Source organism: Carcharodon carcharias, chromosome 16 (genome assembly GCF_017639515.1).
Source record: "Carcharodon carcharias isolate sCarCar2 chromosome 16, sCarCar2.pri, whole genome shotgun sequence".
NCBI classification, from domain to species: Eukaryota; Metazoa; Chordata; class Chondrichthyes; order Lamniformes; family Lamnidae; genus Carcharodon; species Carcharodon carcharias.
Window position 1 is genome coordinate 51953102 of NC_054482.1, and position 24514 is coordinate 51977615.

A 24514-nucleotide genomic window follows, 5' to 3' on the forward strand; every position below is an offset into this window, starting at 1 on the left:
CCTGATACTAATCGTTTAATTTTAAACAAGTCAACACTGTTGTTAAAATAGAATTAGTCAGAAAATCTGTGCTCCTTTATACAGAAAGAAGTGAGCCCCTGAGCCCTTGGCTGTGCCACTAGATGGAGCAATTCACCAGGTGGGCATTTTGGGCTGGATGTCATGCCTACTGCTGCTGAATTTTTGATGCATCTGTGATGCACAAGGCTGAGAAATTCCTCTGGCACACACTCCCTCCAGCCCCACATCTCCCTACACTCCACACATTTCCTGTATCCTTGGCTTAGAGACAGTGTCCACTCACAAGTGGATGCATTACACATACATACAAATCAAGAAATACATCTTCTAATTCATTTCTTGCAATTTGCTGGTTGGAACCACTGACCACAAGTGATAACCTGTTAGGCTGTGGGGTTCAGCAATCTAAAATGGTGGCAGGGACCTTGAAATGTTCAGCTACACCTAGGACGAAAGGAGGCCTCAACATTTTCACAAAGATTTTCATTTTCTTGCAGTTACTTCCCCCATTCCTACCCTGCAACAGACTTCAGAGTCCAGCCATAACAAGACTCTGTTGACATCCTGTTACAATTCCCAAGCAGAGGCCAGGGAGCTGACCCCAGCACATTAATAACCCAAGGCCAGAAGGTCAGGGGTACATCTTGGTGGAAGGTCAAAGTCCCTTTCTCTGCCATCGCGATGTGCCTATTCAAAGGAGAGTGGAAGATCCCAGCCCTTCTTTTGCAAAGGGAGAAACATTGGCAGCCCATTAGAGCAGTACTTCCCAAACTTTCTTTCACTGTGACCCCATTACGAGACTTAAAAATTGCAGTGATCCCGCAGTGGGAGCTGTGAGAGCAGCGGGGGAGGCAGAGGCCTGTGAGAGCCGGGGTGGGGTGTGGAGAGGCCTTTGAGAGCCGGAGTGGGGTGTGGAGAGGTCTGAGAGAGCAGGGGTGGGGTATGGAGAGGCCTGTGAGAGCAGGGGTGGGGTGTGGAGAGGTCTGAGAGAGCAGGGGTGGGATATGGAGAGGCCTGTGAGAGCACGGGTGGGGTGTGGAGAGGTCTGAGAGAGCAGGGGTGGGGTGCAGAGTGCTCAACCTTCATTTATTTTTAAAAACTTAGCTTTCCAGTGGGGTTTTTGTAGCAGGAATCAGACCTCGCACAGTGGCCATTTCGGCCAAGCCCACCATTTAAAAAGCAAGGATTTAAAATCTCACCTCGCAACCCCACTGAGGCTGCGACCCCTAGTTTGAGAAGCCCTGTATCAGAGGGTAGAAGTTCTCCACGCATCATTTTGAATTAATTGGTTTCTGTTTAGGTGAAATTTCTATGTGTTATTTTAAGTAAGTTGTTTTGATAGTGCAGAAAAGAACTACAGTTCTTTAGTGTTTAAGGGCTTGAACTGAGGTCCGTGTGCCTTCTTTCCCCATTGTTTTAGATGGTTATCTCAGTGATTCCATGAGCCAGATCTCCTGTTCTGTAATAGATGATGCGATTGCCAAGAAGAATGGATATCATGTGGTTGGACACATTAATGACTATAATGCGCTTCAGCAGCAGATTATGGAGGGCAGAATATTGGTTCAGAGGATGGAGTCCATCGTCCAATCCTGTGTTAATGCTGCTTTTTTGGAAATCGATGGGTCCAAGGTAAGAAGCCAAGAAATTGCTTAGCACAGGCTTGTCCAACCTTTTCACTTGGAGGCCATGTTTGCTTAGTTTTCTCACTCAAGGGGCTGATGAGCAAATTTCAGAAAGATGAAGTTTGGCCCAACAATAAACTGAACTTTAGAAAAAAGCTGGGTTTTAAGGAAAGAAACAATTGCTGAGCATAAGTACAGAAATGTCATAACAAAAAATTGTTAAATTAAAAAAGAGTATTAATAAAAATGACCAGAGCGTGAGAGTGTGTGTGTCTGGATCACTCCCAGTCTCAGGATGCTCACTCACTCACCCTCACCCACTGTGAGTGGGTGTGTGTGTATGTGTTGGTGTGTGGTGATGAGAGTGTGTGAGAAACCTGAGACTGGGCACAAGGTAGACTTGTACTCCCCCCCACACACTCAGTCAGTCTCTCGCACTCTACCCCGACACACATAAATTCAGTCACTCTCACCTCACCACTCCACACACACTCACTGTCTCGCACTCCCCCTCTCTCACACATACATATAGTCTCTCGTACTCTTCCCCCCTTCTTTCTCTCTCTCACACACACACAAACACACAGCCTCTTGCAATCCCTGCCTCTAACCCACTCACACACAGTCTCTCGTACTCTTCCCCCCCTTCTTTCTCACTCTCTCTCTCTCACACACACACACACACAAACACACAGCCTCTTGCAATCCCTGCCTCTAACCCACTCACACACAGTCTCTCGTACTCTTCCCCCCTTCTTTCTCACTCTCTTTCACACACACACACACACACAAACACACAGCCTCTTGCAATCCCTGCCTCTAACCCACTCACACACAGTCTCTCGTACTCTTCCCCCCCCTTCTTTCTCACTCTCTCTCTCACACACACACAAACACACAGCCTCTTGCAATCCCTGCCTCTAACCCACTCACACACAGTCTCTCGTACTCTTCCCCCCTTCTTTCTCACTCTCTCTCTCACACACACACACACACACACACACACAAACACACAGCCTCTTGCAATCCCTGCCTCTAACCCACTCACACACAGTCTCTTGTACTCTTCCCCCCTTCTTTCTCACTCACACACATACATACATACACACAAACGCACAGCCTCTTGCACTCCCCGTCTCCAACCCACTCACACACCAGTCTCGCACTCTTCCCCCCACCCCACACACACATAGTCTCTAGCACTCTCCCGCACGCCTGCACACACACACACACACACACACACACACAAACACGGCACCACCTCCTCCTCAAGCCAGCATGGCTTCATTTCGTCCCCCACCACCAACCTCCCAGAGCCCCAGCCCTGACACTCCTGGCTCCCTGGGCCCGGACCCCGGCTCCCCAGGCCCCGTCCCAACACTCCTTCGCTCACCTGGCTCCAGCCCCGACTTACCTTCGCTTTCCACGTTCTGGCCCCGGCGTACCTTTGTGTCCCTCAGCCCAGCAGGCCTCAGCATGCTCACCAACACTGGTGTTCGCGTCACTAGTGAGCCAATCAGCAGCAAATACGGGAGAGAAGCAGCCTCTGATTTGAGGAGCAGCTGCATGCAGAATCTTCCATTGAAACTCATCTGTGAATTTTGAAAACTGACTCCAGGTCTGCATAGATGCGGCCCACAGTCTGGACATTGGACAAGCCTGGTTTAGCGCAATATTGCTAAATATATTGGACAGTTGTGGCATCGCTGTAACTTGATCTGCCAGTTCACTGCATACTGTGAATAATTAAGTAGTGTATTTTAATTGTCAGCTGCATCATCATGTTTATCATTAACATATACTGGTGAGGTAAGCTTTGCATTGAAATCAGACAAAGCAGTTGTTGATGTCAATTATCCCTTTCAAAGAGGAGCTGGATAAATATCTGGTTGGAAATGGAATTGCTGGTTAGAGGAATAGGTATAGACTAGGATGATCAGGTATTTCACAGCACATAATGGTTTCTGTACTGGAGACAGGAAGGAAGAATTTCAGATTTGTGCCATCACAGTTTGTATGTTAGTAGTATAGCAAATGGCAAAGTGACCCACGGAACCATTAATTTTCCTTATCATTTTATTGAGAAGGAGAGCAGTCTGTGTGCTTTTAGTCTGACAATAAATTGGGATTTATATACACGAGTACTAGCAATCACAAGAGGTTATCTCTTGTATCTGAATTTAACCTGGCAGGATTTGGATCATCAGACTGTAAAGCAGCTCTTCTCCAATACCAATACTTTGCGTCAGATCTTGGATGAAACTTGCTCCTTACTGAAGATGTTCTGGAGAGCAGATCTGCCAAATCCAGATAGTGCTATGCAGAATAATCAAAAGGTAAGCCTTTGTATTCACTGCTGGTGGGCAGGCAGGAAAGTGGAGTTGAGGCCGCAATCAGATCAGCCATGATCTTGTTGAATGGCAGAGCAAGCTCAAGGGGCCGAATGGCCTGCTCCTGCTTCTATTCGCTCAGGCAAGACCCAACACGAATAATATACAGCACAACAAATGACATCATAAGATTAGTTTATTCCCTTATCACTTGAACTCCCTCTTAAAATGCATCTTCTATCCTTTCCTTAGCTGGGATTCAATATGCTATACACCATCCACAATAGCAGAACTGAAGATTAACTTGCTATAAATAAAACTTGCTCCATATTTCAGTCTATTTTGGAATCAGGTAATGAATGGTTCATATTCCCCCAGCTACAGTGCTTGAATGTATAAAACAGTCAGGGTGGGTCTGCTTCATTCAATGGGACAGTGTATCACAGGTGGAGTTAAACAACTGATTGATGTCTCCATGAGTTTTACTGACACTTGAATACATCAATATTATTATTGACTAACTGTTCTATCACAGGACCCGGTTGTAATCAGTGGCTTACATGAAGGCAGTTCTGCTGAATTTCAAAATTTTGCACTGTGGCAGTAATGATGTGATGTAAGATTGTGTGTTCAAACAGTCATCCTGAGAAGGCCAGATATAAATCATGCCAATGAAGAGTTGATGAGTAGACCTTTTACTTGAGCTATGGATGATGAGATAGCCTCTGCCTGTCAATAGGATCCCTTTGTTTTCTCACTGGAGAGCAAAGGAAATTAGAATGATGCTGAATTCTGGCTCTGGTAACACCCCAGAGCCAGATGGGCCATAAGCAGATGGGACTGAAAGTCTGCTGAGGTTCAAATTGTGGGGTATGTGTGGTGTCACCCTCAGCTCAGTACTAGCTCTCACTAACCTCTGGGTCAGAAGGTTGTGTTAAATTCCCACTCCAGAAACTTGAGCAAAAACATCTAAGCTGACATTCCAGTGCACTGTCTAAGGTGCCATCTTCCAAAGGACACAATAACATGAGGCCTTGTCTGCCCCATTAAGTGGACATAAAAGATCCTGTGATACTATTTTGAAGAAGAGCAAGGGAGCTCTTTGTGGTGCCCTAGCCAAGGCTTCTCCCTCAACCAACATCATTAAAACAGATGACCTTCTCATTATCAGATTATTGTTTTTGTGGGTGCTTGCTATTTGCAAATTGGCTGCCATGTTTCCTACATTGCAGCGTTGACTACACAAGAACCCAGATTTTCGCTCCCGGGTCGAGTGCACAGAGATGAGAGAATCCTAACTCCACAGACTGACCTTTAAAAATGGCTGCCCAGAAGTCAGATTCTCAGTCTTGTGCGGGGCTGGGGTGGTGTACAGGGTAGAATAGTAGTTGTGGCGAACAACCTGGGAAGAAGTGAAGAGGCTGCTGAGTGTGGAGACAGGCTAGGCAGAAGGCCTGGTCTTGGAGCTCCGGCACTGTGTCCAAAATAAAAAAAACCTAAAGATTAAAACATAAAACACCCCATCCAACCCTCACCCCCCCGCCCATGCACTCCCCATGCCCCATCCATGCCACCTCATGCTCTCCTCCTGCCCTTCATAACTCCAATGCCAACTCATGTCCCCACTTATCCCCATGGCCCCTTATAACTCCTATTTTTAAAAGTAGACATAATTGTATGTAAAAAGTGCATGAACTCATTGGAGCTATCAAAGAACTGTCAAAGCTGTCAATGAACTAATAAAACTCATTGGAACTGTCAAAGCTGACAATGGATTTGACTCTGAGCTTTAAATTTTTTTAAAAAGCACGGAGCTCAAAAAAAATCAGTGCTTGATATTTCATTCTGCCTGTTGCCATAGGCCTGAGGACTATCATTACAGGATTTGTGTTGGAATGACTGATTTTACAAATTAACTTTATCACAGTGGGTTGCCTGTCAAGTGAGCAGATTAGGGGTGCCTGTTGTAGCCCCCAATTTAGTGCCAACCCATGCCCCATACTAACCCTCTTTTCCCTTGCTCCCTCCATGCCAACTCACCTAGTATCCACCATGGGAAAACCTCAGGGTCCAGGCTGACATTTGTATGTCTATTAAGATGTTACTATTTTAAAAACAATACACTGATGAAAAAAAAATTAATACATTGAAATTCTTTCAATTAATCTCTTCTGAAAACATTTCTTATTCCATAACCACTTGGAGCTGTCAATCAAACTGTTCACTTGACAGGCACCCTACTGTGATAATGTTAGTTTGTAAAATCAGTCATTCCAGCACAAATCATGTAATGATAACCTTCAGGCCTATGTCAACAGGCAGAATGAAATATCAACACTGATTTTTTTTGAGCTCCACACTTTCTTAATATATTTAAAGCCCAGAGTTAAATCTGTTGTCAGCTTTGACAGTTCCAGTGAATTTTAATAGTTCATTGACAGCTTTGGGCACTTTGTTGACAGCTCCAATAAGTTCATGTACTTTTTACGCACAATTGTGTCTACTTTTAAAATTCCCAAAGTATGCCTTACCTCTCCCAAAGTGTGCCTTATCTCTCCAAAGGGCTATCCTGGCTATCCAAATGAATCTACAATGTGCAGACCAGCTCTTACCAAGGACCAGTTCTGACAACATGTCAGGTTTCACGCCTTGGCCTACCAAAATCCTACTTCAGTGGAGGCAGCTGATGATTTAAATGGCTGGCTGCCCTCCATAAACGATGTATGCATGAATCCCAACCCAACTCCATTTCGTCCCCACGAAAATAGGAAGTGCCATGTATGGGGCAGGTGGGACTTAGGATTTTTGGCCATTTCAGGTATTTTGGCCACAGTGAAGAGCCTCTTTATCATGGTGAAAATCTGGACCAAAGTATTTCATGGGTTGTAAACATTGAGACATCCTCAGGTTATGAAAGGAGCAATATTAAAGCAAGTCTTTAGTCTTTACCAGTAGCATACGGTCAGAAGTAACAGTAGCATTGCAATATATGGTATATTGTAGCATCATTGCAATCCCCTCATGGTTTAAATTTGGTTGCTGTGATTATTACAGGAGCAGTCAATGAAAGAAGAGATTTGCAGGCTGAGGAATAAGATAACAGAACAGGAGAGCCTGCTGCAGAATGCAATCAGTCGGCTGAAGGCCACGAATCAAGTGAAGGAAGGAATGGAACAGTTCATTGTCAACCAGTGTATGTGGAATCAATACTTCAAGTTGCCTTATATTGTACAGATATACAACAGAATAGCATGTTTATTCTACAAATGTGTGTTTCTTACTCCCTTTAATATGTATGAATGGCATTTTTCTGCCTTGGCAAAGCAAGCAGCAAATAAGTTCTCAGTCTAGCCTTGAGGATGTGTCTAAGGTGATTTTTCCTTTGAATCTGCCGCCTTGTGGAGAAAGCATCAATTTCACTGTCAACTCATATGACTGCACAATTGTGATAAGAAACTTTTTACCTTCCAAAATGGGTGGGTTTGAATCAGCTGGGAGGTTAAAATGTTCAAATTCTGAAGCAGGAATCCAACCTGCCTTAAATTCATCACCTTGTGAATTTAATAGAGGTGGTATATCTGGCAATCCACTCTTGGGAAGCATGTTGATTAAACCCTTTTAAGAAGGCTTCTACTTCTGTAGTGTTTCTATTTTTAACCCTTGTTGATTGGGTTTCCCAGGCTTCAGCAACCTGAGGTAAAAGGAGACGAGAAGGGTCGGATCCAAAAGATAAACACAGAAACACAGAAAAGAGAAGCAGGCGTAGGATATTCTGCCCTTGAGCCTGCTCCACCATTCAATATGATCCTCCGTCTCAATGCCAAACTCCGGCTCCCTCCCCATACCCCTTGATGCCTTCAAAGTCCAGAAAGCTATCTATTTTCTTCTTAAATATATTCAGTGACTTGGCCCCCACAGCCTTCCATGGTAGAGAATTTTACAGGTCCACCACACTGTGAAGAAATTTCTCCTCATCTCAGTCCTAAATGGTCTATCCTGAGACTGTGAGCCCTTGTTCTAGATCCCCCACTAGAGAAAACATCATCCCTGCATCCAGTCTGTCCAGTCCTGTCAGAATTTTATACATTTCAACGAGAACTTCTCTCATTCTTCTAAACTCCAGTGAATACAGGCCCAGTTGGCCCAATCTCTCCTCATACAACAATCCTGCCATCCCGAGAATCTTCGCTGCACTCCCTCTATGGCAAGAATATCCTTTCTTAGGTAAGGAGGCCAAAACTGCACACAATACCCCAGGTGTGGTCTCACCAAGGCCCTGTACAGCTGCAGTAAGACATCCTTGTTCCTGTACTCAGATCCTCTTGCAAAGAAGACCAACATACCATTTACCTTCCTAACTGCCTGCTGCACCTACATGCTTGCTTTCAGGGACTGGTGTACAAGGACACCCAGGTCCGTTTATACTTCAATATTTTCCAGTCTATCACCAATTAAACTCTGCCATTCTGTTTTTCCTACTGAAGTGGATAATTTCACACTTATCCATGTTATACTGTATCTGCCATGTATTTGCCCACTCACTCAACTTGTCTAAATCGCCTTGAAGCCTATTTACATCCTCCTCACCATGCACATTCCCACCTAGTTTTGTGTCATCAGCAAACTTGGAAATATTTGGCACCCGCATCTAAATCATTGATGTATATTGTGAGTAGCTGGGGGCCCACTAAAAAAGACCCATTTATTCCTACTCTGTTTCCTGTCTGTTAACCAATTCTCGATCCATGCCAATATATTACACCCAATCCCATGTGTTTTAATTTTGCACACTAACATTTGTGGGACTTTATCAAAAGCTTTCTGAAAATCCAAATAGACAACATCCACTAGTTCTCCCTTATCTATCCTACTAGTTATGTCCTCAAAAAAACTCCAGTAGGTTTGTCAAACATGATTTCCCTTTCATAAATCCATGTTGGCTTTGATATTTTCTAAGTGTCCTGTTATCACATCCTTTATAATAGACTCTAGCATTCTCCCTGCTACTGATGTAGGCTAACTGCTCTGTAATTCCCTGTTTTCTTCATCCCTCCTTTTTTTTCTTAAATAGTGGGGTTACATTTGCCACCCTCCAATCTGCCGGGACTGTTCCAGAATCTTGAAAGATGACAACTAACACATCCACTATTTCCATGGCCACTTCTTTTAGTACCCTGGGATGTAGATTATCAGGCCCTGAGGATTTATTGGCTCACTGTCCCATTAATTTCTCTAGCGCTACTTTTTTACTGATACTAATTTCTTTCAATTCCTCCTGCTCACTAGACCCTTGGTTCCCTAGCATTTCTGGGAAGTTATTTCTGTCTCCTTCCATGAAAAGAGAACTAAGGTAGTTGTTTAATTGCTCTGCCATTTCTTGTTTTCTATTATAAATACTCCTGTTTCAGACTGTAAGAGACCTACAATTGTCTTCACTAATCTTTTTCTTTTTATATCCTTTGGAAGCTTTAACAATCTGCTTTTATTTTCCTTGCAGGTTTACTCTCATACTCTATTTTCCCCTCTTAATCAATCTCGTGGTCCTCCTTTGCTGAATTCTAAACTGCTGCCAATCCTCAGGCTTGCTATTTTTTCTAGTAATTTTATATGACTCCTCTTTGGATCTAATACTATCCTTAATTTATTTTGTTAGCCATGATTGGGCCGCTTTTCCTGTTGTGTTTTTGCGTCAAAAAGGAATGTGTAACTGTTGCAATGCATTCATTCATTCCTTAAATATTAGCCATTGCCTTTTGTGCCTTTGTGCCTTTTAATGAAGTGCCCCAATCTATTGTAGCCAACTCACCCTCATAGCTTTGTAATTTATTTTGTTTAGATTTAGGACCCTAGTTTCAGATTGGATTACTTCATTTTCCATCCTAATGAAGAATTCTATCATGTTATGGTCACTCTTTCCTCAAGGATCTCGCACAACAAGATTACTAATTATTGCACAATACTAAATCTAGGATAGCTTGTTCCTTGGTTGATTCCTCGACGTACCGTTCTACAAAAATACCATCTCATGTACACTCCAGGAATTTATCCACCATGGTATTATTGCTAATTTAGTTTGTCCAATCTATAAGTAGATTAAAGTCACCCATGATTATTGGAGCACCTTGTTGCATGCATCTCCCGTTTAATGCCATCCCTTACCTTACCATTACTGATTGGAGGCCTATAGATAACTCCCACTGATACTTGCCGCCACCTGTTGCTTCTTACCTCACCAAGACTGATTCTATGTTTAGATTTTCTGAGCCAATATCCTTTCCCACGATTGCACTGATTTCATCCTTAACTAACAATGCTACCCCATCTTCTTTTCCTTTTTGCCTGTCCATCCTAAATATCGAATACCCATGGATGTTCAGCTCCCAGCCTTGGTCACCCTGCAGCCATGTATTCATAATCATACTTGTTTACATCTATTTGCATTTGTTAATTTGTGTACCTTATTGCGAATGCTCCGTGCATTCAGATACAATGCCTTTAGACTTGTACTTTTAACATTTTACACATTTTTTTTGTCCTACAGCCCTATTTGCTGCTAACCCTTGTTTCCTCTGCCTTCCACTTTTGCTTTCTACTTTCCTGTCTTTCATTTTTATCTTTTTTCCTTTCTCGTGTCTCCCCACACTGGTTCCCATCCCCCTGCCACTCCAGTTTAAACCATAATGCATTTACAGCACTGTTTGTGGGCCAGGAGGAGCAGAAATATTTCCTCTAGGTCCAACAAACCAGTCTACAGACAGACCTCCATTATCTCAGCCCAACATCACCTGATCTCCCCCCAAATCTTGACCAATCTTGCCCCATGATTGCACCTGACCTCCCCAACTATGCTCTTCAATTCCACAATCCCTGCCCTAACATTCACAAAACTGACATGATCCTTCACTGTGCCCTTTCCAGAATTTTCCTTTTCTGGCAGGTAGACAAGCCTATCAAGCTGGCTTCTGGCAGGGAACCTATTTAAAAAAAAACACACATGCCATGGAGTTAAAATCCATGGTGTCCATGTTTCCCAACCATAAATCTTCCCACCCACTCCAAAACTCGACCTCAATGATAATAAGGACCTCAGTTTCTGGACAATCAATGTCTTTCTACTTCAGCGACTCAATACATTGGAGTATGAATATGCAGCATAGATATCATCCCATGAGAGCAACTTATTGAAATTGTCCTTCTCAATGGTAACAGTCTAGGTTTGGAAGGTGCTGCCTAAGGAGCTTTAGTGAGTTTCTGTAGTGCATCCTGTAAATAGTACACACTGCTGCCACTGTTCGTCAGTGATGGAGGGAGTGAATGCTTCTGCAAGGGGTACCAATCAAGCAGGCTGCTTTGTCTTGGATGGTGTTGAGTTTCTTGAGTGTTGTTGGAGTTGCACTCATCCAAGCAAGTGGAGAATATTCCATCACACTCCTGGCTTGTGCCCTGTAGATGGTGGAAGGCTTTGGGGAGTCAGGAGGTAAGTTACTTACTGCAGGATTCTTAGCCTCTGACCTTCTCTTGTAGCCACAATATTTATATGGCTAGTCCAGTTCAGTTTCTGGTCAATGGTAACCCCCAGGGCATTGATTGTGGGGAATTCAGCGATGGTATTGCCTTTGAATGTCAACGGGTGATGGTTAGATTCTCTCTTGTTGGAGATCTTCATTGCCCTGCACTTGTATGGTGCAAACATTACTTGCCACTTGTCAGCTCAAGCCTGGATATTGTCCAGGTCTTGCTGCATTTGGACATGGACTTCTTCATTAGCTGAAGAGTCAAACGGTGCTGAACATTGTGCAATCATTAACGAACATCCCCATTTCTCACCTTATGATGGAAGGAAGGTCATTGATGAAGCAGCTGAAGGTGGTTGGGCCGAGGACACCTCCCTGAGGAACTCCTGCAGTGATGTCCTGGAACTGAGATGATTGGCCTCTAATAACCACAACCATCTTTTTTTGCACCAGGTATAACTCCAACCAGTGGAGTTTTCCCCCAATTCCCATTGACTCAAATGTTGCTAGAGCTTCTTGATGCCACACTTGGTCAAATACTGCCTTGACGTCAAGGGCAGTCACTCATCTCACCTCTGGAGTTCAGCTCTTTTGTCTGTGTTTGAACAAAACATTCATGATTCCTGTTGCTATCACTAACCAGCAGCTCCTGCTAGTAAGGGTGGATGTCAAGTGACTACAAGAATAGGCATTTCCTTTTTGTTCCCCATATAGTTGTGTGGCCTATTGACATTCATGGTTTAGGTACAACATATGAAGACTAGCCATTCTGGTGAATTACTGGAAGGAGGAAAATTCTGAAATCCGTGGAATTAGGATAGCGTCGCAATGTGAGGAAAGAAAATTTGGGGGCAAAAGTGGGTATATCAGCCAGCCTCTCAATTTAACTAATATTAGCGGTTAGATGGTGGTTTTTCCAGTGTTACAAAGTCTGATAACAACTACAATACTTTTTTTTACAGTAACAAGAACACATGATGTTCTGAAGAAGGCAAGGAGTAATTTGGAGGTAAGTTTCCATTAGAGCTGTGTGAATTGGAGTAACAACAAAAAAGGTCCTGTAAACATGTTCCTTCTTTTTCTTACAAAGTCAAGCAAAGTAACTAGAAAAAGATCCAATTGTGGAATGTGTACCATATCACTATGGATCTAATGTAATTAGCAAAGTGGTTCAAATATCTTTCGAGGCATTCACTCATTTTTAGGCCTGTTCCCAAATACCTCCAAGATCTCCCTACTACTCCCTGCTAGCAACACTGTGATTAGCTTACTTGGTATGTGGTGGCTTATTGGCATAAACCTGTACCCAAACAGAATATGTTCACAGAATCACTCAGGGTTCCAGGAAGATTCAGGATAAACTAAACCTTAATTTTCTTTTCTCTTTTGCTCACACCCCTGACTAAGGAAAGGTGGGGGACTTCCATGTAATCTATTAACTATCTACTCAGAGGTGACATAGTAGCCACCAGTGATTTGACTTGTCTTGCCCTCAGTTTTGTTTGTTTTCTTTCCCCAGCCAAAAAGTCACCTTGCATTTGCCTTCTACAACAGACCAGGAAAACTGAGCAAGGATCTTTTGCATGAACCAATTACATGTAAGGTTATCACTGTTTAAAGTGAAGAACAGAGCCTCCGATCTTTAACTCTTACAAAGTTGACCTTGTACAGCTTGCAGCAGAATGATAGTTTGCTATTGATCACAAAATGCCTCTACTCAGATCTTCATTTTTTTTGTCCATGGGACCTATTAGAGAAAAAAGGGGTCAGCAGCTAATAACTTAGTGTGAGTTCCTACGTTGCTGCCCTCCCTAATACAGCTTATAAATTGAATGTTCATTCAAACTAAACCATACAAACCAAGAAACTCCTATGATCAGTTGCCGTTATCTGATCTCCACTAAGTTGGAGAATGGAGTGCCACAAATTCCCTCAACATTCCTGGAGAGGAATTTCAGCCACCTTTCCCAATCATTGCTACAAAGTCTATTGCTACTGGTCTGTATATGTGTGGACATTAGGTAAGGACGGTCTTGGGGTTGGCTTTCATGAAGCCTTCTCTAACCTGGGTCTAAGAATCTGCCCATATACATTATCTAGACTCTCATTTGAAGATTGAACAATTTGGGGACCACAGACCCCCTGGCACTTCACCTAAGAACTAGACCCCAGCATGAATCAGCACCTTAATGAGTATAGGAGGAAATGAGAAAATAATTATTTTATCATTGCAATTAAGAGTCTCATCCATAATACTGAAGGGAGGTTCAAGCAGAGAAATGTATCTCCCTACTCGGAAGTGAAGGAAATTGAATGTAAGAAATAGGAGGAGTAGAACACATATGGCCCCTTGAGCCAAGGGGGAATAAGTCTGTGTTGTTCATAGAAAATAGAGCACAGTGCTGCTCAAGAAACCATCATTGCATATATGTGAAGGGGCAGTTTCAGTGGAATCTCATTGTGTTGAACCTCCAGGATGTTTACTTTCCTAGCCAGAACCTGTTGTTTGTTCTTTCTGACTTTCTCTCCCCTGTGTGTCCTTTGTCTCTTTTGTGAGTCTGTTCAGGTGAATGATTGCACAACTTCTGGTGTAAAAACCTCACTGAATGACAGCAAAGGTTGGTAATGATGTATTAGCATCAGCATGTGCCATGGAAGGCCAGAGTGCTTCTGTCTCTTCACTGTTAACACTGTTGCTTGTAAAACCGTTGCATGAATCACCTCTATTTACACCATGCCATGTCTCATTTACATCTAACAGTTCTTGTACTCATCCATTTACAAAAAGTGCTTTTATTATTGTAAAGTCCTCATTAACATCTGAAAATATTTTTTATGGACACTGTCAAATATTTGGGAATGATTATAAAGCAGGTGTTCAGGTGAGGCTGGGTTTACACATCAACTTTTTATTATGGGTCATAAACATATATAAAATGTAGATTGGAATTATGTCCCAGATGGTAGACTGTAGATGAAAACTCGAGACACGTTAGAACAGCATGTCTGACTACAACTGAACCAATGGTTATTGTACAAATCAAGCTGTTCTTAAATATCACAAAAGCCTAACGCCACAATTTCCTGGTCGGCAAGCAGGGGGCAGGGCTTGCTCGCCAACGTGTAAAATGATGCAGGATGACATCGGGCAGAACTCCCGACATCACCCCGCCTCATTTAAATTTTCAGGTCGAGGGGGGTGCAGCAGAATCAGCTGTGCGCCCACCGACCTGTCTATGGCCAATTGAGGCCATTGACAAAGTAGTTAAAGTAATTAATGGACCCGCCTGTCCAACCTTAATGTTGGTGGGCAGGCCAGGAGCCCTGGTGGGCTTTAAGTAAAAGCATGAAGCCTCATCCACGGGCGGGATGAGGTTTCATGTCGACTTTAAAATTTTTAATGAAAGTGTCAATGAAAGTGACAGACATGTCCCAACTCGTGACAGTGTTTCATGAGGGGACATGTTAGGGAAATTTATCTGTTCTGTTTTAAAAATTTTTTCAGACAGGAGCCGATATCCCTGAGGCAGCACTTAGCATAGCGCTCCCTTGCAGACGTCACGCTGGGCGGGCCATAATTGGGGGCATAAAATGGGGGCGCCAATTGTAGGCACACCTCCACTTTCCCCCCAACAGGGGGAAAATTCTGCCTTTAAGATTTGGCTTCAGCCTAAGTATTGAACATAAAATCACCATATCCATATATGGAGCAATCAAATGCAGCATCCTGCCCAACCACAATTAATGCTAACTGATGGGGTTAGTGGGATGGGGTGGGGGTGGAAAGAGAGACCTTTTCAGCTGTTTAATACCAGTCTTTCACCACTGTCTCTTGCAACTGTTACTCTGGTTTTGAGAGTATAACATGGGAGAAAATGAGAACCGCTAAATTGCTCCCTGAAAATATTTTCCATCTATCATATTTTTAGTTTACTAGGGGCCTGGGATGTGGGGTAGAAACGACTTAGTTGCACACAAAAAGACATTCAGCACATAAAGTAAGTTATTTAAAGTAGCTGTCTGACAGGGTGAAACTCATTGGTTGACCTGCTATATAATGAATGTATTGTGGAGGCTGATTCATGGTTGTTTACATTTCCACTGCAGCTTATGTAAACACTCCAGGAATAATGAAATAGCAATTTCCCATTTATGATGTCACATAGCAATCAAAGTAAGTCTTACCCTATGCTGGCTAAGGTCCATATGTTTTGTTGATTGCTACAAATCTATTGCAAACATTCAAATCTGACAGTGTTTCACTATGTTAAAGGCAGTGTAAAAAAGGCATTTATACACTGCCTTTAACATAGTAAAACATCCCTAGGCTTTTCACAAGAGCTATCAAATAAAATTTAACTCTGCTCCACATGAGATATTAGAACAAGTGACACATTTTTAAAGAGCATTTTAGAGGAGAGAGACAAAGATTTCGGGAGAGAATTGCAATGCACAGAAAGAGGCAATTCAGTCTATTATGCCTGCATTGGCTCTTTTGAAAAAAAATCCAATTAGTCTTACTCTCCTCTTTCCCCATTGCCCTGAAAATGTTTCCTTATCAAGTATACATCCAATACCCCTTTGAAAGCTGCTACTGAATCTACGTTCACCGCCCTTTCATTTAGTGCATTCCAGATCATACAACGCACAGTGTTTAAAAATCTCATCTCATCTCGAGGTGTTTTGCCAATTATCTTAAATCTGGATCCTCTGGTTACTGACCCTCTTACCGGTGGACAATTTCTCCCTATCTACTCTTCTCAAAACACTTCATAATTTTGAACATCTCTATTAAATCTCCCCTTCACCTCGTCTGCAGATTTAGTGATAACAATCTTAACTTCTCCAGTCTCTCAACATAACTGAAGGCACTCATGCCTGGTATCATTCTAAAACATCTCCTCTGCATGCTCTTCAATGCATTGGCATCCTTCCTAAAGTGTGGTTGCCACAACTGAACTCAGTGATCCAGCTAATCTTTAATTTCCCGTAACAAGCAGCTAAAGCTACCTCTGATGGTTGATGTACTACTCATTTATGGTAGTGATGTATTCGGACCAAGAAAAGCTCAATTTGTAATGAATGAATTAGGGTTAACAAGAGGCTGCCTGAAGCCTGTTTCAGGCCCCTATAAGTAACAAGCCATCAGGCCAACTACTAAGAGCCCACCCAACAAAAAAATCAAGTTGTGCAGTTGTTATAAAAATAATTTGCATCATATTTTTCTGTTTACTAATTTTAAAAGTCAGTTTAACATAAAGGGGAATCAAAAAGTCTTATACAGGCATATAGATGGTAAAAAGATGGTATGAGGAGGAGGAGTGGGGCTGATTAAGGATCTAAAAGACTTATGCACGGAAGCGGAGGACATGACTGAGGCATTAAACGAATACTTTGCATTTGTCTTTACTAAGGAAGAAAAAGCTACCCAAGTCTTAGTGACAAAGTTGAGACACAGGATGGGCTAAAAATATATAAAGAGGGTATTAGATAAGACTGGCTGTACTTAAAGCTTATAAGTCACTAGGACCGGATGAGATGCATCCAAGGATATTGAGGGAAGCAAAGGTGGAAATTGCAGAGGCACTGACCATAATCTTCCAATCCTCCTAAAATACAGAGGTTGTGCCAGAGGACTGGAGAATTGCAAATTTTATACCCTTGTTCAAACCAGGATGTAAGGATAAGTCCAGCAACTGCAGGCCAGGCAATTTAACCTCAGGGGAAAGCTTTTAGAAATGATAATTTGGGAAAATTATCACTTCGACAAATATGGATTAATAAAGGAAAGCCAGCACAAATTTGTTCAGGGCAGATGCTGTTTAACTAACTTGCTTGAGTTTTTTGATGAGGTATCAGAGGGGTTTGATGAAAGTAATACAGTTGATGTGGTGTCAAAAGACATTTATTAAAGTGCCACACGACAGGCTTATCAGCAAAGTTGGAGCCCATGGAACAAAAGGGTCAGTAGCAGCCCGGATACTAAAATTGGTAATACGAAAATACGAAACATGACGGGGACGGGCAGTAGTGCCGAACAGTTGCGTTTCAGACAGGAGCAAGGTATATAGTGGGGGTTTCCCCCAGGGCCGCTTCTTTCTTGATCTATATTAATGATCTAGGCTTGGCCTTATGGGGCACAACTTTAAAATTTGCAGGTAACACAAAACTTGGACATTTTGTGAACTACAAAAGATAGATAAACTTCAAGAGGGCATTGACAGGCTGGTAGAATGGGCTAGTAGAAGAGAAGTGTGAAGTGATTCATTTTGGTTGCAACTTTGTTATGGACAAAGAAATCGACAAGTTGCAAAAAAATTGTTTTGGATTGGGGGAGAGTGGATTTTAGTAAAATAAGGCAGGATCTGGCCAAGGTAGACTGAGAACAGTTACTTGTGGGGAAATCGACAGAGGAGCAGTGGGGAGTGTTCAAAAAGGAAATGGGGAGGGTACAGGCTCAACATGTTCCCTCTAGGATGATAGGAAGGAGTAACAAGCCCAGAGAACCCTGGATGACCAGAGATATTCAGGTTACAATAAGAAGGAAAAGAGAGGCTTTTAGCAGGTACAAGAGAAGCAAATCAGTGGAGGCATTAGTGGAGTACAGACAGTGCAGGGTGGAGCTTTTAAGAAAGCAATTAAGAGAGCAAAGAGGGGATATGAGAAAGCTCTGGCTGGTAAAAGTAGGGAAAAACCCAAGATATTCTATAAGTATATCAATGGGAAGAGGATAACCAGGGAAAGAGTAGGGCCCATTAGGGACCAAGAGGGCAATCTATCGGTGGAACCAGAGGACATTGCTAGAGTGTTGAATGAATACTTCACGTCCATCTTCACCCAAAAGAATGAGGATGAAGGTATTGAACTCGGGGAGAGACTGCGAGGTTCTTAAGCAAATTGATATAGGGAGTGACAAGGTATTGGAGGTGTTGGCAGGTTTAAAAGTGGACAAATCTCCAGGTCCAGATGATTTGTGTCCCAGACTGCTGAGGGAGGCAAGGGAGATCACAGGGGCTCTGACCCAAATTTTTAATGCCATGGGGGAGGTGCCACAGGACTGGAGAACAGGTAATGTGGTTCCACTATTTAAGAAGGGCTGTAGAAATAAGCCAGGGAACTACAGGCCAGTGAGTCTTATGTCAGGGGTAGGGAAACTATTGGAGAAAATTCTGAAGGAGAGTATCTATCTCCACTTGGAGAGGCAAGGTTTGATCAAGGATAATCAGCATGGCTTTGTCAGAGGGAGGTCATGCCTAACAAATTTGATTGAATTTTTTGAGGTGACCAGGTGTGTAGATGAGGGTAGTGATGTAGTTTATATGGATTTCAGCAAAGCCTTTGACAAGGTCCCACATGGGAGACTTATAAAGAAGGCAAAGGCACATGGGATACTGGGTAATTTGATAAGGTGGATTCAAAATTGGCTTAGTTATAGGAGACAAAGGGTGATGACAGAAGAATGCTTTAGTGACTGGAAGCCAGTGTCCAGTGGCGTAACACAGGGATCTGTGCTCAGTCCCCTATTATTTGTCATTTATATAATAACATAGATGACTATGTGAGGGGTAGGATTAGTCAGTTTGCGGATGACACAAAGATTGGCCAGGTGGTTAACAGTGAGGTTGAGTGTCTTGGGCTACAGGAAGATATAGACAGGATGGTCAAATGCACAGATAAGTGGCAGATGGAATTTAACCCTGAAAAGTGTGAGGCGATACACTTTGGAAGGAGTAATTTGACAAGGAAGTATTCAATGAATGGCATGACACTAGGAAGTTATGAGGAACAAAGGGAGCTTGGCGTGTATGTCCATAGATCATTGAAGGCGAAGGGGCATGTTAGTGGGGTGGCAAAAAAGGCATATGGGACACTTGCCTTTATCAATCGAGGCATGGATTACAAAAGTAGAGAAGTCATGTTGGAGTTGTATAGAATCTTAGTGAGGCCACAGTTGGAGAACTGTGTGCAGTTCTGGTCGCCACATTATAGGAAAGATGTGATTGCACTGGAGGGGGTGCAGAGGAGATTCACCAGGATGTTGCCTGGGATGAAACATTTAAGTTATGAAGAGAGGTTGGATAGACTTGGGTTGTTTTCGTTGGAGCAGAGAAGACTGAGGGATGACCTGATCGAAGCGTACAAGATTATGAAGGGCATGGACAGGGTGGATAGGGAGCATCTGTTCCCCTTAGTTGAAGGGTCAGTCACGAGGAGACATAAGTTCAAGGTGAGGGGCAGGAGGTTTAGGGGGGATGTGAGGAAAAACTTTTTTACTAAGAGGGTGGTGACAGTCTGGAATGCACTGCCTGGGAGGGTGGTGGAGGCGGGTTGCCTCACCTCCTTTAAAAAGTACCTGGATGAGCACTTGGCATGTCATAACATTCAAGGCTATGGGCCAAGTGTTGGTAAATGGGATTAGGTAGGTCAGGTGTTTATCATGTGTCGGTGCAGACTCGATGGGCCAAAGGGCCTCTTCTGCACTGTAATTCTGTGTGATTCTGTGAACAGGATAGGCAATAAAGGGTACGATTTTAAAGGGGTAGAAGAGCAGAGGGATCGGAGGTATATTTGCGTAATTCTTTTGAGGACAGGCTGAGAAAGCATTTAATTAAGCATATGGGATCCTAAGCTTTATAAATAGGAGCATAGATAATTATCCAATTCCACTTTCTGAAAGAGTGGTGGAGGCAGATTCAATCATGGCTTCCAAAAAAGGAATTGGATAATTACCTGAAGAGAAAAATTTGCACAGCTACGGAGAAAAGGCAGGGGAGTGAGACTAGGTGAGTTACTCTTGCAGAGCCAGTATGAACACAATGGGCCAAATGGCCTCTTTCTATGCTCTAACGATTCTATAATTCTGTGACAGGAAAAATAGGGGCTAAGTTCTTTTGCTGCAAATGGAATACTTAGCAAACAGTAGAATATATGACAAAGTTTAACAGCGAGAATTTAAAATCTTATTTTGAAATAATATTCTTTGGCCTTGATTAACCCCTTACTGTAATGCAAGTATAGATTATCATTCAGGCTATTTGAGTCTACTAAATAAGTAGGGCAGTGTTTTGTGCCCGTTAACTAGAAAGGGATGCTCCTTTAAATTGCATTTGGAATGAATCCTTGGGTATTGCATTTTGTATGGGGGCAAATGGTTGATTAGTAGCAAACATAAGTAAACGCCAATTAAAAACTTCAACAGGCTATTTTCCTACATTGCATTTTCCAAATTTACAAATACAAGTTGCACGAGTTTCGTAAGTAAATGACTGGACGATTAGTTTCAGAAAGCTATGTTTGGCATAATCACACATTGCACCAGCACCATGAAAATTTCCATGTTGGAAACATTCCTTTTGTCTGATATATGTTTGGCTTAACTGTTACTATATTATTTTGTATTTTTATGTTTTATCTTGCCTTCCATGTTGATGGTAATATTTTTTTCCTCTCCAATTATTTTTTCAGCAGAAATCTCAAAACTTGGTTACAGCTGTCCCAGAAGCTGGAACTTCATGAATCCCATATATCCTGAAGCAGAAGCAAGAAGTTTGGGTCAAAGTTCACTGTCTGGGAAGAATGAAAGATTTGGTCCCAATCTGGTTTAAGCAGGCAATGTAGCAAACTGAAGTGGTTACTTCTTTGCCCCTTTCAAAAAGAAACACACAATATTGGAATCTTATCCTACAAAAATAATTTAGTACAACTGCATTTGAAAACAAAAGTAAATTGCATCTTTTGTGTTTCCAGAAAGAACTATTCTACATAATCTAAACCCAACAGTGACTTCCTGGTGATCCTATATAAAACAATGAACATTTGATTAATGTTCCTGTCTAATGCAAACATTTGAAATAGGAAGTTTTGTACTTTGTGGGTAAGTTATTCATCAAAAAAACTGGGCATCTTTTGTCCCCACAAAGGCTATGAACCTTGTAGATTTATTTAAACTATAATCTTAAAGCTGTAAAGCCCAGTGAGAAAGGTTAAAAGTAATATATTTTAGCTGTCTCAACAGAAAAATCCTGGTCAAATGAGCTACATTGTTAATATATATTCACATAAATGCATTTATTGTGAAGACAAAAAATAATATATGCCAGAACAAGAAACATTGAGCCTAATGATAGCTTTGGTGAATATTGTCCTTGTATTTGAGTTTGTGCAATTTAAAACAGAAAAATATACATCCTGACAACATCTGTTACTGAGTAGAATGTTCACCAAGTATAATCATAAAAAAGGTATGTGCAATAAGTTTGCCATTGAGGCCAACTGCTGCAATATTAGCTTTATCAAGCACTGGAGGAAGACAAAATTATATTTATAAACCTTAACAAGAGTATCTAGCATCATGAACATTGTTATTTTACAGCTTTCTGATTTAATAATGTAGTATGGTGGGTGAGAGTACGGTGCAGAGTTAAAACTGGGCTGGATTACTTGGTATTTACTATTGTATTCTATTAGAAATAGTAAATAAATTTAGCACTGGTATTGTTTTTGCCTGAGCGGCCTATGCACCACAGCGTCAAATATGTGGTGTGTGTATATGTATGCATTTGTGTATTTTACACACCCATGCACACATAGGAACAGGCTTATAAAGAATTGCTGCAATTCATTATATATAACAAATGCATGTGCAAGGTCATTCTGTGCAACGTATAGAATAAATTTGTATACACACAAGGATATTTGGGTTCTCTGTCTTTCTATGTATAATTCAGACTTATTGTGCAATCATGGTGCCATTTTTCTAATTACTGAAAAGGTAATTATCTTTTCCCTGCTTAAAAGTTGAGAATTTTCTCCATTAGGATTCCCAATCAAAAATAATGTTTCAATGAATCATATAAGTCCTTAAAACTGTTAATCTGGGTTTCTTGGAGAAAAGCCTCTTCAGTAATCAGAATCTGTATGTTTTGCCAAAGCTTTGAGTCGCATGTGTTTTTAATTTCTGTTTTGCATGGCCATTGTGTAATTAATGAAATGAAAATAAGCCAGGGATCAAGTGGGACTGGGGTTGTTTGCCAAGAAATTCACTGAAAAGGGCAGAAATCCTTTTTCACTGTCTAAGACAATGATTGATCACTGATGTTTGGTATAAACCCATAGGGTTCCCGCATTTAGTAGCCTGAAAACAGTTTATTTTTAAACATTACAGGTTACAAAAGACTGTATGATGCAACAGGTGTCCCTATGGCACAGTTGTATACTGTATAAAGCGTATATACTGATCATTATGTAGTGTTCCTCTTTCAGGCTGTATATATTTTCCCCATGTATATACATTCATTTGTATGATAGCAATGTGTGTATGACACAGTTCTGGGAAATAAAGTGTGTTTCCGGGATTGTTTTGGGAAAGCCATTCTGTGGGAAAGGTGTGCATTTAATGTATGAAATAATAGTTTGTTTTCATTTCATGGTCCAAATAATAAAGACATTAAATGTTCAGTGCCTGATTGATTTGGTAGTGCTCTTAAGATTTTTTAAAACAAACACTCATGTAGCTTGTTAGGTAGGAAGGTCCCCAGTCTGATTAGTCAGTCTATGCTGAGTTGTTTATCTCTTGATATTTTTACCTTATCACAGAATCTTTACAGTGCAGGAGGTGGCCATTGGCTCTCTGAAACAGCATTCTACCTAGTCCCACTCCCCTGCCTTATCTCAGTAAGCTTGCACATTCTTCTTTTTGATAGTAATCCAGTTCCCTTTTGAATTCCTCAATCGAACCTACCTCCAACCTCCCTCTCAGTAAGTTCATTCCAGATGCCAACCACCCTCTGGGTGAAAACATTTTTCCTCACATCATATTTACTCCTTTTGCCAATTATTTTGAATCTGTGCCCTCTAGGTCTCGAGTGAGAACAGTTTCTCACTATTTACCCTGTCCATACTCCTCAGAATCAGGATCTTGAATACTTCTATCAAGTCTCCTTTCAACCTTCTTTTCTCCGAGGAAAACAGTCTCAACCTCTCCAATCTATCCTCATAGCTACAGTTCTTTATCCATGGAATCGTTCATGTGAATCTCCTCTGTATTCTCTCCAATGCCTTCACATTCTTCCTCAAGTATTGTGCCCAAAAATGGATGCAGTACTCCAAATAAGGCCTAACTAGTGTCTTGTACAAATTCAACATGACCTCCTTACTCTTGTACTCAATGCCCCTGTTAAAGCCTAAGATACTCTGTTTTATTAACTGCTTTCTCAACGTGCCCTGTCATCTTCAATGACCTATATCACTGAGGCTGCTCTGTCCATGTGCCTCCTTTGGAGTTTCTCCCTTAATTTTATACTTTCTCTGTATTCTTCCTGCCAAAATAAATCACTTCTCTGCATAGAACCTCATCTGCCACTTGTCATTATACTGGATGCCTTGCTATTTCCAAAGATGTCTTTTTGGTTCTCTCCAATCCATATTTCTCAGGTTACACACTAATTGTTAACATATCAGACTTGTAACGTTACAAGCATTTGCAAGCTTGGCCTAAATAGCCAAGTGGTTATGGTACTGGGTTTGTAAACCCAAGATCAAGAGTTCAAATCTCACAATGGCAAACTATGAAACAATGTAACTTCATCTGAAACAGATGGAAATGGGCTTGTACTCGAAAGAGTTACAAGCATTTGCAATTGAAATAGACAAATCTTGAGATCAGTGACTATAGAATGTAGCAATTAATTCTGCCATTCAATCATAAGTATCTGCTATTCAGTGTTTTTTTATGGGTGATTATTGACCAGGATAATATGGTCTTTAAAACACACCTGCACCAAACAAAATACCAGATGAGGCCTCTGTTGAAACTCTTCAACCTACTTTCAGTTCCGGCTCATGAAGAACTTAAACCTGCATTACTCTGACACAGGTGAGAATTACAGAAACTGAGCCAAGCTCATTTAGGGTGCTCTTCTAAAGTTGGAATTAAGGATTATTGGTGAGAATGAGCAGAAAATGATTCAAATGTGAAAATGCGCAATTGTACATTTTTTGATACACTTAAATCTTGGTTAAGTGA

At 41.7% G+C, this 24514-nt stretch overlaps 1 protein-coding gene across 19 annotated transcripts in view; it reads left to right on the top strand.

Annotated features, from left to right (window-relative positions):
• LOC121289280 (phosphodiesterase 4D interacting protein) overlaps window positions 1–22947 on the top strand; it is a 288682-nt gene extending 265735 nt beyond the window's left edge. For 11 of the 19 annotated variants that reach the window (XM_041208572.1, XM_041208553.1, XM_041208571.1 and 8 more), the window contains 6 exons: window positions 1442–1653; window positions 3839–3982; window positions 7031–7169; window positions 12453–12499; window positions 13010–13088; window positions 20956–22947. In XM_041208572.1, coding sequence (XP_041064506.1) covers window positions 1442–1653; window positions 3839–3982; window positions 7031–7169; window positions 12453–12499; window positions 13010–13088; window positions 20956–21095 — 761 coding nt within the window. In that variant the 3' untranslated portion in view covers window positions 21096–22947. Of the gene's footprint in view, window positions 1–1441; window positions 1654–3838; window positions 3983–7030; window positions 7170–12452; window positions 12500–13009; window positions 13089–14047; window positions 14109–20955 lie in introns of all 19 variants that reach the window. The other 8 variants (XM_041208557.1, XM_041208558.1, XM_041208559.1 and 5 more) reach the window with 8 other exon arrangements.
• The last annotated feature ends 1567 nt before the right edge of the window (window positions 22948–24514 follow it).